Source organism: Polypterus senegalus, chromosome 3 (assembly GCF_016835505.1).
Source record: "Polypterus senegalus isolate Bchr_013 chromosome 3, ASM1683550v1, whole genome shotgun sequence".
NCBI classification, from domain to species: Eukaryota; Metazoa; Chordata; class Cladistia; order Polypteriformes; family Polypteridae; genus Polypterus; species Polypterus senegalus.
This window is the reverse complement of record NC_053156.1, coordinates 305,991,165-306,005,334: the sequence shown is the minus strand read 5'-3', so window position 1 is coordinate 306,005,334 and position 14,170 is coordinate 305,991,165. Positions and strand designations below refer to the sequence as shown.

The window sequence follows — 14,170 nt, the reverse complement described above, 5'->3', positions numbered from 1 at the left end:
ATCTCATCCAAATTCTTCTAATTTAAGAAAAAGGTTACAGTAAATGTGTCTTCAATTTTGTACAAGGAATTGCCAAGAGCTTGCCCAGAACTGCGACACGAGCAGCCAGCTCTTCACATGGCACTCAACCTTGTTATGCATTCTAGGAACATTCTGAGAAATGGCTTCAAAGGTAGACTCTACGTAGGTACGTGGCATTTTAAATGAATTAGGAAGTCACGTACGCCTTACTATTCATTTCGTTCCTTTTTAATTAATTAATTAATTAATTAATTAATATATTTACAATTCTAAGCCCCGAGACGCCTGCATTGACACCCCGAACTCACAACCTGGACGAAGCGCAGCGCCAACTCCAGTCCCGGGCAGTGTCACGTGCCGCGCGCGCCCTCTACTGGCCAATCGGCGGCTCTCCGTGCCGGAAGTGAAGCTGCCGACTCCCGGAAGTGCGAGGTGAGCGGGGAGGACACACGATGTGGAGGGCGGGCTACGTTTGTAGGCTGTTGGGACGCCAATTCTGGAGTCGAGGAGGCTTGACGCAGGTAACTGGGAATTCGCAGTCGAATGTATGCTGCCTTACTCCTCCTTAGTCCGCTCGGAGCTAGGCTGAAGTGCCGCTCGTGGGTTTGCCTTTCCCGGTTGGGTGTTGGAAGCGCGTGTCAGCTGGGTAGAGGTTAGCATCTGAGGTCCCGTCTTAAAAGAGCCTCAGGAGAGGAGAATTCGTTTTGTTAGTTTAGATAAAGTCAGATCAACTTTATTAATCCCTAAGGTAGAATTTAGTTTGTTCACGAGGATGCGCTGGTTTTGTTGTTTAGATTTTTACAAAGCATTTAACGTTTGAGCACTCCTTCTTGTGCGAGGATTCTTTACAGAAAGGAATTAAAGTCCGTATTGCTTGTCTTACGGTGCCTGTGCAAGTTTTTATGTTGAAAGTGGATTTTGACAAGGCTGCCCGATATGGCTTTTTAATTTACTTTTTTATAGTAGATGGAGTAAATGTCTACACCCGCCTCTGTCAAACAGTGAAAACATTAGACGTGAAAGTAAGTCAGTTAACTGGTGACACCTATCGTCATGTTAAAAATGAACATCAGGTGCCTTACGCCTGTCTGATTCGTCTCGCTCGGAATTGAACCCCAAAACCGCCTGTTGGATGACACGGCGACAGTAATAACAATGGCATACGGACGGTGTGTATTGTCGCCTGTGTGAGAACCGCACGCGCTTTCTGCTGCTTGTGATTTCGAGACCGTAAAATAAAGAGCGTTGTAGCGAGTGCGAGAACCCCGAGTGGCTGCGCCCGCTGGCGCCGGGCTGTCCGACGTTCAGAGTTTTACACCTGCGGCCTGTGCGTGGACGCGGATGGCCTCGGCATTTTAATCGTCGTATCCTCGGCAAGAGCGACTCGTCCAGAATTCAAGAAACTCCTTTGTTTTGTGTGGTTTTTTTTTTTTTTGTCACTTCGGCCTGCTCTTTCACGTACCCCGCATTTTGTTTGGATGGTGCATTGTTAACAACATTTATTTATATTGCACATTTTCATACAAAAAGTAGCTCAAAGTGCTTTATATAATGAAGAAAAGAAAAATAAAGGACAAAATAAGAAATTAAAATAAGACAACATTAGTTAACATAGAAAAGGAGTAAGGTCCGGTGGACAGAAAAAAAAAAAAAACTCCAGACGGCTGGAGAAAAAAAAAGTAAAATCTGCAGGGGTTCCAGGCCACGAGACCACCCAGCCCCCTTTGGACATCTAACTAAGATAAATGAAACCGTCCTCTTTGTAGTTGGGGATCTCACGGAGTCACTTGATGTTGATGGTCATACAGACTTCTGGCTTTTAATCCATCCATCATTGTTGGAACATCACGGTGCTTTGAGTAGCTGGTAGTGCGCAAAGGAAACAGAAGAGAGAGTAGGGGTCAGCACAGATTGTAGGGCCACCATGAATAGTTATTATAATAATTAAGGGCAGGGATGTCAAACTCCAGTCCTGAAGGGTCGCAGTGGCAGCAGGTTTTCATTCTAACCCTTTTCTTAATCAGTGACCTATTTTTGCTGCTATTTAACTTCTTTTGAATTCATTTTAATTGACTTGTTTTTTTAAGATTTGTTCCCCAGAATGGCTTTTTCATTCCTTTGAATTGCTTCATTTGTTTCCTTAAACAGAAATGAAATGAAATGTGAAGTGAGTGAGTGAGTGAGTCAACAGAAGAGCAAGTAAGTCAGGGCCTCAAACTCCAACCAATTTCACTCCAACCAGTTGCTTAATTAGGCACAGAGTCTTGCCGTTCTTTAATTCCATGGCTTGTTGCTGCTCTCATTGTGTAATAGCAGACATTTTCAAAACGCTTGATTTTATTTTTTACTTTTCAAAGAGCACTGTTAAAATGTTTAGGGGACCTGAGCAGATCGGCATTCCTGAGACCTCCACCCTTTTCATTTTTAGATATTGTATGATGGTCTCCGTTTCAGTTCATTTTGTATCTCATTATTGATTAGCTGCTAATTAAGCAAAAAGAAACAATTATTGGGTCTGAGTCTTCAAGAGTAAGTCAATTAAAAATGAATTCAAAAGAAGTAATGTAGCAACAACAACAGGTCACTAATTAAGAGAAGGGTTAGAATGAAAACCTGCAGCCACTGCGGCCCTCCAGGACCGGAGTTTGACATCCCTGGAAGGGAATCCATTGGAGAAGTGGCCCGACTCTCTTAAGCCTTTTATTAAAGCAAACAATGCAGTGTAATCAGTTCACTTTTGATGAATTGTTATTTCTACAAAGTGCAATGAAACTTTAAATACAGTCATGTGCTGTGACGTGCGGTTATCAGAATGTCGCTCTGTGGGACATGTAAAATAACACAGAATGTCAGAGGTGAAATGCAAGCAGAGCTTGGGGGGGTGACACTCATGTGATATGAGTGGGCATCTGGCTGTTACGACCAGACGCAGCAGAATATAACTTGAATATAAATACACTGTAAAAGCAAACGCAGGCTTCTAAGCAGTTGGAGTTGGGGGCTTGGTGGGCTTGTCAGAACATCACCTGCGATGGCAGCCGTGAGCAGATTAGAGAACAGGAAATGTGTGCTGACCTCAAGAAAAATAGTTCAGGGTATCCGAGGTGAAACAATTGTTTCTAATCATCTTTCGCTATCACAAGGATGCCTCGTAAACAAGGAAAGGCTTGTCCAGCTCCCCAAACCCAGACACGGACAGGCACAGAGACGCACGTTTATTTCTCGTGGGCACAGTACAAAAGCACCAGCAGTAATGGTCACTCCCTTCTTTCTTTTTCTCTGCTGCCTCCACTGCTCTCCCAGCAAGCTTTGCCCTCTGGCGCCCAGATGAGCGGCTGCTGCCTCCTTTTATAAGGCACCCAGAAGCGCTCCAGGTGTTTGTTGACCTTCTTCCGGGGGTGGCAGCAATGCTGCATTAATGGGCTCAGCAGTTCTCCAGGCACCCTTAGCAGTGCCCACGGGCCCCAGCAGGGTTGAGCTCTTATGCTCCAAACCCGTGGTACCACCACACTCCAGGGGGGCAATGCTCCGGAAGTGTAGAGGTGGCCCAGCTGTCCACCACAAGGTCGATATTCTTAAGAGGAAATCTTTGCTGCTTCAAATATTTGGTAAGTTTTGTGTGTTTGGACCCTTGTGTTCATTAGTGCCATTGTAAGCTGCAAGAACAGGTAAAGTATTTTTAAAATTTGTAAAAGAAATGCTTCACTTTAGAACACAGTTATATGTGCCAAGTAAAGTTTAAACTTTGACTTGTAAAATGCCAAACCTTTCCCTAAATCTTTTTGCTAACCCCAAAGCTTGTAAATGAATCAGCTGAGTTTTGTTTAAATGTATCTGTTAAAATAAAAGGCATACTGACCTTGGCCAACCGGGTACCTGCCCTCTTGTGGTCATCTGCTTGTGTTGTCCTGAAGCGATGAGTGGCTTCGTCATGGGTGGGAGTTGCATATCCCCTCAGTTCTGGAGCGCGTGGTCACCCTTATTATATCCACCAAATGGCGCACGCCTGTCACTTAGGCCATCATGGAAACGGGTCTGATTGAGGTGCCCGGCTGTTTTTTGTGTTTTCAGGCCCAAAGCTCACATGCTGTGCTTAATCCCTGGGGTGCTGCTGCTCCTGGAGGCACCATTTTGTAAGTATTTGTGATGACTTCTGATTTTCTTCTTGTGCAATTGAATGAACTTTTTGTTAGTTTTATGTTAATTAAGGATTGATTTTATCCTAATAGATTTTTTTTTGAAGTGGCACATGTGGAAATTGCCAATTAAGAACTATACTCATGTACTGTAACTTATTTTAAGGCTGGTGACATCCAGAGGACCACCATCTTGCAGACGTCATGTCATGTCAGTCTGCAGATACACAGATTTCAGTGCCATTAATAATTCTGTAAGGAATATTGACTCGGAGTTCTAAATGTCTGCATGTATCTGACGTGGACAGGGGTCTGGTGCTCATACGGTCTAAAATTGGCCCATGTCGCTTACTGCTGTGCCATTTGCACACTTTGCCGTCACTGACTTTACTAAACATGCTTCTTTTAATTTTGCAGGTCAGTTTCCGTGTCCTCATGGAAAATCACAGCAGGAATCCACACTGGCAAACCTTCATTTGCAATTCCGCCTACGGTTAGTGATGTTTGCTTTAAAACGTTTCCAACATTTCCACCTGTCCTTTAAACTCATTATTTATATCCAAAATGGGTAACTAATTGGAGACCCAATGGTGCATTGGATTGAGCTTTTCAGGCAATTTTAGGTTCTGTTAGTCCAGCATAGTACTCGGACGGGGTCCAAACATACTTAAATACTTTGAAAGGGAGTTCATGGCACTTGGGTGGGGGGGGAGAATTCTGAATGACTCCAAAGGAATGGCAGACCTACTGCAGTTGGACCTTCAAGGTGTGACGTGTCACTTCAGTGAAGACACCCCATGGCTGGTGAAAGTTACCTTATGTTTCAGACTTGAGAGAGTCTCCAGCCAGTACTGGTTAAGAAACGGCACTTTCTGGAAAGGCCTACTAGAAGGCAGGCAGCCTGTACCGCCTGTCTCTCTCTCTGCTTCTCGCCCAGATCCTATTATGGGATATCATCTCCTGTTGAATTCTGCTCTGTACTTGTAATGTCTCTATTGCATTGAGGATGACTTGTGTTCTCTTCTGTGGATTGTCTTGTATTGTCCCCTCTTTTTTTTTTGTGACACCCACTGCACGCCCAGCCTACCTGGTAAGGGGGTCTTTCTCTCTCTCTCTCTGAACCGCCTTTCCTGAAGTGTCTTCCATTTTTTTTTCCTTGTTTTCTTAGAGTCTCGAGGCCGGGGGGCTGTTAAAAGGCAAGGCCTGTTAAAGCCCAGTGCGGGACTCCTTGTGTGATTTTGGGTTCTACAAAAATAAATTGTATTGTAAATTAACTGCGCACACATCCGACTGTCTGTCATCTAGCAGTGCAGACAGTTTCCAAAACACTGAAAATAATACTAAATCTTTAGCACCACTAATTGAATTTGGAATCAAAAACTGCACTTTTTCAATTAGCAAAATACTTTGAATTCTGCTTTGCCTTTCAGTTTTCCCAGAATGCACTTCATTTACGCCCAGGATGACAAGACTTACAGTCTTCATCCTTTTACATGAAATCTGTTAGTTAAAAAGGTTCTTCCATGCAAGTTTCTGATTCAAGTTTGTGTATTAACATTATTGTTAATGTATTGTTGCTACACACAATTGGTATATTTGCTCTTCATTAAAAATGTCTTCTCCTGAACAGTATTTACAAATGCATTATACAGTCGAACCCTCGATATATGACCGGCCTGATATGCGAACATCTTGGTTTACGACCAACATCTTGAGTTACACCCTGAATGCGGTCTTGTGTGTCCGCTTGTGCGACTGTGAACAGTCGAGAGCGTTCGTAAGCGTCAGTCGGAGCACAGATACGTTTGATACGATTTATAGCATTTATTTCGATAATTGCTATCTAAATGGCCCCAAAAAAGCTAGAAGAGAAGGTAACAAAGGTAAAGAAAGCGATCACAATCAAAATGAAGAAGGAAATTGTGCGGAAATATGAGAGTGGCATTCGTGTGACCGATCTTGGTAATATGTAAAGCACGTCGAAATCCACTGTCTCGACAATTTAACAAAGAAAAGATTTAACCACCTTTCATTTCATTCTCCTCCTCCCTTCCTGCAAGCCAAAGATGTCAACTCAAATGGCAAGTACAGTATGAAATTGTTGTTTCTGGTAGAGTAGGCGCTTTTTGTAACGTTTTGGTTAGTGCATTAGAAAAATTATTGGTGTTTTTGGTAAATTATTCACATTATACAACCCTTTTGTATTATGAAAAGGTTAAGTAAGTGTTGCTGTGGGAGGTTCGGAATGCATTATGGGTATTTCTTATGGGGAAAAATAGTCTTAACTTACAACCAACTTGAGTTACAACCAGCCCGCGCGAACAAATTGAGTTCATAAGTCAAGGGTCCACTGTACAATTATCTACCGAAGCGGTCTGAATGTGTCATTCTGCTGTGATACGTAGTTTTGGCTTTACTACCCCGTCTTGTTTGTTCTCTTTTTCAGATCACGGAAACGGATGAAGCAGACGCCCTGTATAAGAGAATCTCTGTGCTGGTGAAGGGTCACGACCGTGCTGTGCTGGATAGCTATGAATACTTCGCTACTCTTGCTGCCAGTGAACTAGACATTAACGTTGAAAAAGTGTAAGTCCCTAGCATTATCTTAATACAATTGCCAAGAGCTGCTAGGCCACTGTGCGCACACCTCTGCCATGTCCCGGTTTCTTGTGGTTTTGATAAAACTCCTTGAACCCTGTCTGAGACGGAATGATTCAGAAGTGTGATGGAAAATAGAGTTTAAGTGCAATGCAATTTAAAGTCCTGTGTGACCATCTTCTCAAACTGAAGAGTTCAGATGACAGGTTAGGTGGATTGTTGATTCTAAATTGGCTCTAGTGTATGCTTGGTGTGTGTGTTTGTGTGTGTCCTGCGGTGGGTTGGCACCCTGCCCGGGATTGGTTCTTGCCTTGTGCCCTGTGTTAGCTAGGATTGGCTCCAGCAGACCCCCGTGACCCAGTGTTTGGATTCACGGGTTAGAAAATGGATGGAGTTCGGATGAAGTTATAAACCTCAAAGACACGTATTGGTATTTAAATTAAGAGACAGACGCTGCTTTATTTGTATCAAGAGGAAATTTAGTTTTTGTAGGAGCTTAAGAAATGTAGAAGTATTCTAGCAAATAACAAATCCAATAGTAAGACCCCCTCAGACACACACAGATTACAGAAATGACTTGGCTAAAGGTAAGAGTCCAGCCACCATAAGGCACTTTAAAGGCATAAGTCTTGTGGAGCGGATGGAATATCAGCTTCTCTCACCCCTGTCTTTGTTTGAGGTGCAGAGTGCGGTAGGACCAAGAGGACTTTGTCAAGAGGACTCATAGAGTGGAGGACCGGCTTCTAGGAGGTCTTCATGATGCTGGACACACCAGTGACTGGCCTGTAGCCATGAGCCTGCCATACAAACCAGGATGTTTTCCACTGCGGTGGCCCTTTCTCGAGCCTTAGTGATTGGGTAGTAAGCTTTTGTCGGCATAAGCCTCAAGCATTCAAGGGCAGACTCCATCATGTCCCATGACTTGTCCTGTTTGTAGCCTCCTCAGTTGTCTCCTCGCATGGTGGTCAGTTGTGGACCTCTCATACTGATGCTCAGAGGTGGACTCATCGCTAGCCATACCCTTTGTAATGGTAGCAGTAAAATGTGGACGGCGGATTTGATTTAATTTCTCAGCTTGTTGCATCATCACTGTACTCTTGTCAATGCAGATATGAACCTCCCAAGAAGATTGAGAGATTGACCGTCCTTAAATCGGTTCACATTTTCAAGAAGCACAGAGTACAGTATGAGATGAGGACTTATTATCGGTGTATTGAGGTATGCAAGTCTACTCGCCGTCACTTTTGTGTTTATTGACCTTGTGCTGTATATTCTGTGAGGACTCTTATTACCGTGGACATTAACTCATCTGACAGTTAAGTCTCAGTGCAGATGTTTTTCCTTCCTGCCCTAATAGTTAAAGCATCTGACTGGGAGTACAGCACAAGTTTACCTGGAGTACATCCAGAGGAATCTTCCAGAAGGAGTGGCAATGGAAGTTACTAAGGTAAAGCTCTTTTTGGTCGTTGTGCGAGGGCTTGCTTGCTGTCAAGTCACATGTCACTTTTTTTTTTTTTTAATGTAAATTATAGCCAAAGGGTGCAGACCCAAATCTGCCTTTTCCTAGGGGTATCTGTCTTTCACATGATTATTGTGAACTAATGGGATTAATTGAAAGCTTAAGAACTGATACGTTCTAGAAGTTTTAAAAAAAAAAAAAAATGAGGACACGGCATCCTAGTGGGCACACACATTTACTGTAATTAAACCAAGGTCCCCACATGCCCATCTACTGATAATCCTGCCAGGCACCGGTACATACATCATCAGAATTCACAGTCAAGTGTAAATTCGATATTTGATGAGAATGGTTGAGAATTTACTGTTTATCTCCAGCCTTTTGTGGTGTTTTGTTTTAGAGCTGTAAGTCCTTTGATAACAGTATGTGCCATCTTCATGAGTGACACAGCAGTCCGAAGTGTCATTCAGCGCCTTCCTCAAAGGAGAGACAATTGATGTCAAACTCCGGTCCTGCAGGGCCGCAGTGGCTGCAGGTTTTCATTCTAACCCTTCTCTTAATTAGTGACCTGTTGTTGTTGCTAATTTACTTCTTTTGAATTTATTTTAATTGACTTACTCTTGAAGACTCAGACCCAATAATTGTTTCTTTTTCCTTAATTAGCAGCCAAACAATGAGACACAAAACAAGCCTCCATGTGACCAACTTACCTGTGCCCGTCACACAATATCTGAAAGTAAAGAAAAGTGAAGGTCTCCGTAAGGCTGATCTCTCTCAAATATTTTGATGGTGTTCATAGAAAAAAGAAATACAGTAATCCCTCGCTATATCGCGCTTTGACTTTCGCGGTTTTGCTCTATCGCGGATTTTATATGAAAGCATAACTAAATATATAACGCAGACTTTTCGCTGCTTTGCGGGTTTTGCGGACAATGTGTCTTTTTACTTCCTGTACATGCTTCCTCAGTTGGTTTGCCCAGTTGATTTCATACAAGGGACGCTATTGGCGGATGACTGAGAAGCTAACCAATCAGAGCACGCAGTTAAGTTCCTGCTTGCTGAATGCAGTGTTAACCAGGAAGTCTCGTCTCACTCATTCAGCATCAACGTGTCTCGCTGTGTAAAGAGTTGTGCTCTTTTGTGTTTATCTCTGTGCATAGTCAAGCCCTTCATTATGGCTCCAAAACGATCTGCTACTGCTTCAGGGGCCGTGCCCAAGCGCAAACGGAAGATGTTAACGATTGCCGAAAAGGTAAACGTTTTGGATTTGTTGAAGGCTACGATTCTTTTTATTTAAAAAGTTGGAAAGGAATATAAGATCTACGGCCGCAGTGTCCTTTTAACCAGGGTGCAAAATGAGTTGTAAGTGGATGTAATAAGGCAGTAGTCTGGATGGAATCTGCTTTAGGGATTTGGATTGAAGAAGAACAACGGCGGTGCTACACAATCGCCTGAAGTGGCTCCTTTAAGAACTGTAACGCTCTCCTTTGTTGTGCAGTAAAATTAAACTCATTGTTATCGGACAAGTCATCGTGTCATTGTTGGTGAGTAACCATAATTAATTTTCTACTTACAGTACTTAGTACATGTACGTACCTTTAGTGTCACTGTACACACATTTACTGTATACAATTTTTCTTGCATTGTACGTATTTATTGCTGGTGGCATGTCTATCGTAATGTCTGTAACATATGTGATATTGGAGACACTCAATATCTTTAAAATAATATTTAGGTTTTACTGTATATAAACCCTGTGTCTACATACATAATTTCAATGAATCTTACCTAATATCTAAGAGAATACAAAGGGATTATGCTGTATAACTCTGCGGGGAATATTTATAAACAGTGTGGGAGAGTTTATAAGGGCTTAAAATATATAAAAATAACAAACAAACATATGGTTTCTACTTCGCGGATTTTCACCTATTGCGGGGGGGTCTGGAACGCAACCCCCGCGATCAAGGAGGGATTACTGTATATTAACAATTTTGGAAATGTGCGCTGTGGCAGAATGAGAGCAGCAACAGGCCACAGAATGAAATAGCGGTCTTAATTAACAGCAAGAATTGGCTTCTCATTAAGAAACTAGTTGGACTGAAATTGGTTAGAATCTGAAGACCCAATGCAGCTGGTCACCTGCTGGCTCGTTTCACGTCTCATTTCTGTTTGGTTTTCATTTAATAAAGAAAAGAATCAGTTCAGTGGAGTGAATCCTTAAAAACAAGGCTGTTAAAATGAAGGGAAAAGAAGTTTATTAGCAGTGAAAACTGGTCGCTGATTAGGAAGATGGTTAGAGTGAAAACCTGCAGCCGCTGCGGCCCTCCAGGCCTGGAGTTTGACACCCCTGAGCTAGCAGAATCCTGGATTTCCTAATCATTTGTGCAGGCACATTTGTAACATGTAAGAGGAGGCACTCGCAGAGCTGCTGTGCATTTTACGAGACTGCACTAACACACGCGCATTACATGTTTTGTGATTGTTAAAGTTGACAATTTGAACCCTGGTAGATTAGGAGCCATGTTTGGAGCATGCAGTTTGTCAGTAGTGGGGTACAACCAGCAGCTTTGTCGGTTTAGTCTGTGCCGTTCTACTGGAGGTACTCTTGCAGTGCTGGTAACTTCTTATTCCAGCAGTCTGGACAGTTCCAGTTAAAAGGCCGTGCAGTAAGGCAGCAGTGAGCGCATTCTGTGTAGTGCCTTTCTCATTGAAAACCCAACTGAAGGATTTTTATAAAGTACTAGCAGATTACCCAGTGGCTTCGCTTACTGAGTGCAAGGGAAAAAAAATAAAATGTCGTATATCAATTATTAAACAGTAAAACATTAACATGTAAGAAGTAAAGATACACTGAGCGGTACTGGAGTGCATTTTAAAGGCGCTATAACACGACAGGTAAGTAGCACTAACAGCAGCTTGAATGTATTTGGATCATCTCTCATAGCAGATCCCTTGTGAAAGGCGCTACACGACCGCTGTGGTGTAGAAATGACATTTTCTATGCGATCCTGCAAGTTTCTGCCTGACAACCTTGCACTACATGCCTGTGATTTAAGAGAAAAGTTATTCTGAGAAATGTGGACGCTGCCCTTCCGTGTTTAATGGGCAGAAGGTCCAAACAATTCCCAAGTCCAAAACTTAACATGAAGAGGTCGGTCCATCTTCTGAGATGTAAACCCTCCATCTTCTTAAAAGAATTCATCAGAAAAGCAACCTTGAATGTTGTGGGGTTTTAGTGACCTGAACTCACCTTAATGGACAGTAAGTAGTCGTGCAGCACAATTTACAAAGAGAGTTTTGCTTCGATGGCGCTGATTACACTCATTCGCAAAGATTTCCACTCGCCCAGGAGCCGATGGGGCACTCGAAGTGTCACAAACAGTGTGAGAAGAGAGGACGCTGCCTGAAACTGCAAAGCTCTCGACCCGGCAGAGCAGCCCGACATTCTACGCCTCCGAGCGTCCACTTTGTTCTCACGACCCAACGTTGCTGAACGCGGTCTCGTCTTCGCATTGTTTACAGCTCGGCGCAGTTAAAAAGTAGAAAGACACAAAGCGGTTTTCCTCATCTCTTCTACTATCAAGTACTGCCAATAAAAAAATAAAAATTCTAATGTGGCAGTTTCCGTGACAGTCGCGCGAACGAATAAATAAAACTTCTCTGTCAAAACACACCTGGCGGCGGATGGCTCAGCACTGGAGTCCAGAGAGGAGGGCTGGGAGAGGGCGACGCGGGGTGTACTTCTATGAGATATTTCAATATCTGTAAAATAACTCTCACAAATAATAATTCGTAAAGACGATATAAAAATGGCAGTGATTAGCTCCTGTATTACAATATGTTTCACATGGTCATACGCAATTTCCATTTCAAATGCGAAAAGAATTTATATATATATATATATATATATATATATATATATATATATATATATAAATAGAGAGAGAGAGATGACCGTTTTTTTTGTGGTTTGAACCCTTGCAGGTGATTTGTTCCATTAGGATATTTTGAGTCAGTAGTTGGAGTTGACTTGGCATGCTGCTTTATATTGTAACGCCAGGACCACAGTGCATGTTATGATGCCCGATTCTCGATTACTGTATTGTACTAAACACTGTAAGGTGCTGTTAATCACACTTCCGGTGGTGCCCACGTTACCCCAGAGAGCTCGTCTCTGTGCCGATCAGAGGTTCTCGTGTGAAAATCTCAATTCAGACTTCTGTCGTGTCACAGGCGATCTTAGCAATCTAAATCAAGGCATCCTTTTACTTGCTGGTGGGCTCTGTGAGAAGTGGCTCTAACAAGGTTGGAAATGAGGACGTGTTAAAAGATAAGTTGAAATTATTTCTTCACAATCATGGTATAGAATAATGTGTGAAATAAAACTTTCCTCTAAAGTAAAGCATTTTTTGTATAACTTTTGAAATGCAGTTGATGTGAAAACAAAATCCTTAACATTTAACAGTTTTGCAGGGTGCCTCTGAGAGTCTTGTGATCAGGTCCCAGTATGGCCACCTTTATTCACCACAAAATGGATCAGTTCGCCTGGCCCTGTCTCAGCAGGCCCGTGTCCTTTAGTCCTGTCTGTCTATTTAATTGCACACAAACACAACTCCTCGTGCGCTCAAGCGTTCTGGTCGAAGCTGCCATTGATTTCCATCTACCGGTTTCTCCGTTTTGTTTGCCTTTTCAAGTTCTGTTACACAAAGTCAGGACGACGACACGGCAACTAAATTCATTTCAGAAGATACATAAATGTTTTACTGAATGTTTGTGCATAATCTGTGGGAGGTTCCTGTAAGCCCATCAGTTCAATTGGTGTATTCTGACTGTTTCTAACTTTATTCTCATTTAGTGATCAGCCTTGCCGTGTGTAAGACGTAGAGGGCAGGGCACACGGTTTGTGCCTTTTGTACCCTGTGTGCCAAGTAACATGTAAGACAAAGCACTTAATCGAATGTGCTGTGCCGTACGTTTAAAGCGTACAGAAGAAGAAGTTAAGAATCTAAGTATAGAAACAACTCAAGTTTTACTCTGTTTAGAGAAGAGATATTTTTTTTTTTTTTTTGCCTTTTATTCTACATGTATAACAACTTTTTTCTTTATTCTTGTGTGGATTGTTTGCTTTGAGTTTTCACTGAATATTTTAAAATGAACGTTTGGACTGACAGAATTCTTTCGGCACGCGTCTTACCCGTGCTAGAACTCGCCTGACACTCCTGTGGCTGCATTCATCCATTTTTATACTCATTATTAATACTACTTTTTCTGAATCTGAGACTTTTCGTTATGTTATACTACTTGAAAAAGCAATCAAAACGTTCATTTTCTGCATAGTGACGTAATATTTCACCACAGTGCGCTGGAACAGGCAGCGTTTAGAAGGCATGTCAGGTCTGATGTCGCGTATTAAACGAGGGAAACCCACAGGTTCATGTTAGCCTTCAAAATGATCGACTTGTCTCAGGTTTTTGTCACCTGTTCATACCTCGTTCTGCATCTTTAAGAAGAAAACATTTTATTTCATCTTTTTTCCTCCTCAGACAGCGGTAGAAAAGTTACCAGAGCACATTAAAAGACCAGTATGGAACAGCCTGCCTCCAGTGAGTGACCACCAAAGCCAGTAGCTGCTTGAGAAGCTGAGCGTTGCTAGGCGGCTGTCACAAGGCACTGAGACGAGGCCACTGCAGTGGTGTGTGACATGTGCGGCGTGAAGGAGGTGCCCTCTGCTCTCTCACATTCCTAATCTGTGGATCTGGCACTGAAGCAGATGGCATGATCTTCATTTCAAGAACATTTCAAGTCAAGTTGGTATAAACGTGTTTCACTGTCTTTACGGTCACAGAAATGTTAACTTTCAGGATTGAGAAGATGTCGCCCAGAAGTGGCGCTTGCCGTTAGTTGTACACACCAATCAGATTTCAAATTAAACTTCACCCCTTTTTGTACATTG

At 42.6% G+C, this 14,170-nt stretch overlaps 1 protein-coding gene across 1 annotated transcript; it reads left to right on the top strand.

The window, feature by feature from the left end:
* Window positions 1-423: 423 nt before the first annotated feature.
* Window positions 424-14,170, top strand: mrps10 (mitochondrial ribosomal protein S10). The gene is made up of 7 exons (XM_039749560.1): window positions 424-542; window positions 4,093-4,154; window positions 4,575-4,650; window positions 6,604-6,743; window positions 7,865-7,973; window positions 8,113-8,202; window positions 13,761-14,170. Exons 1-7 carry the CDS (start codon window positions 474-476, stop codon window positions 13,842-13,844), a joined length of 630 nt encoding a protein of 209 aa, XP_039605494.1. The 5' UTR covers window positions 424-473; the 3' UTR covers window positions 13,845-14,170.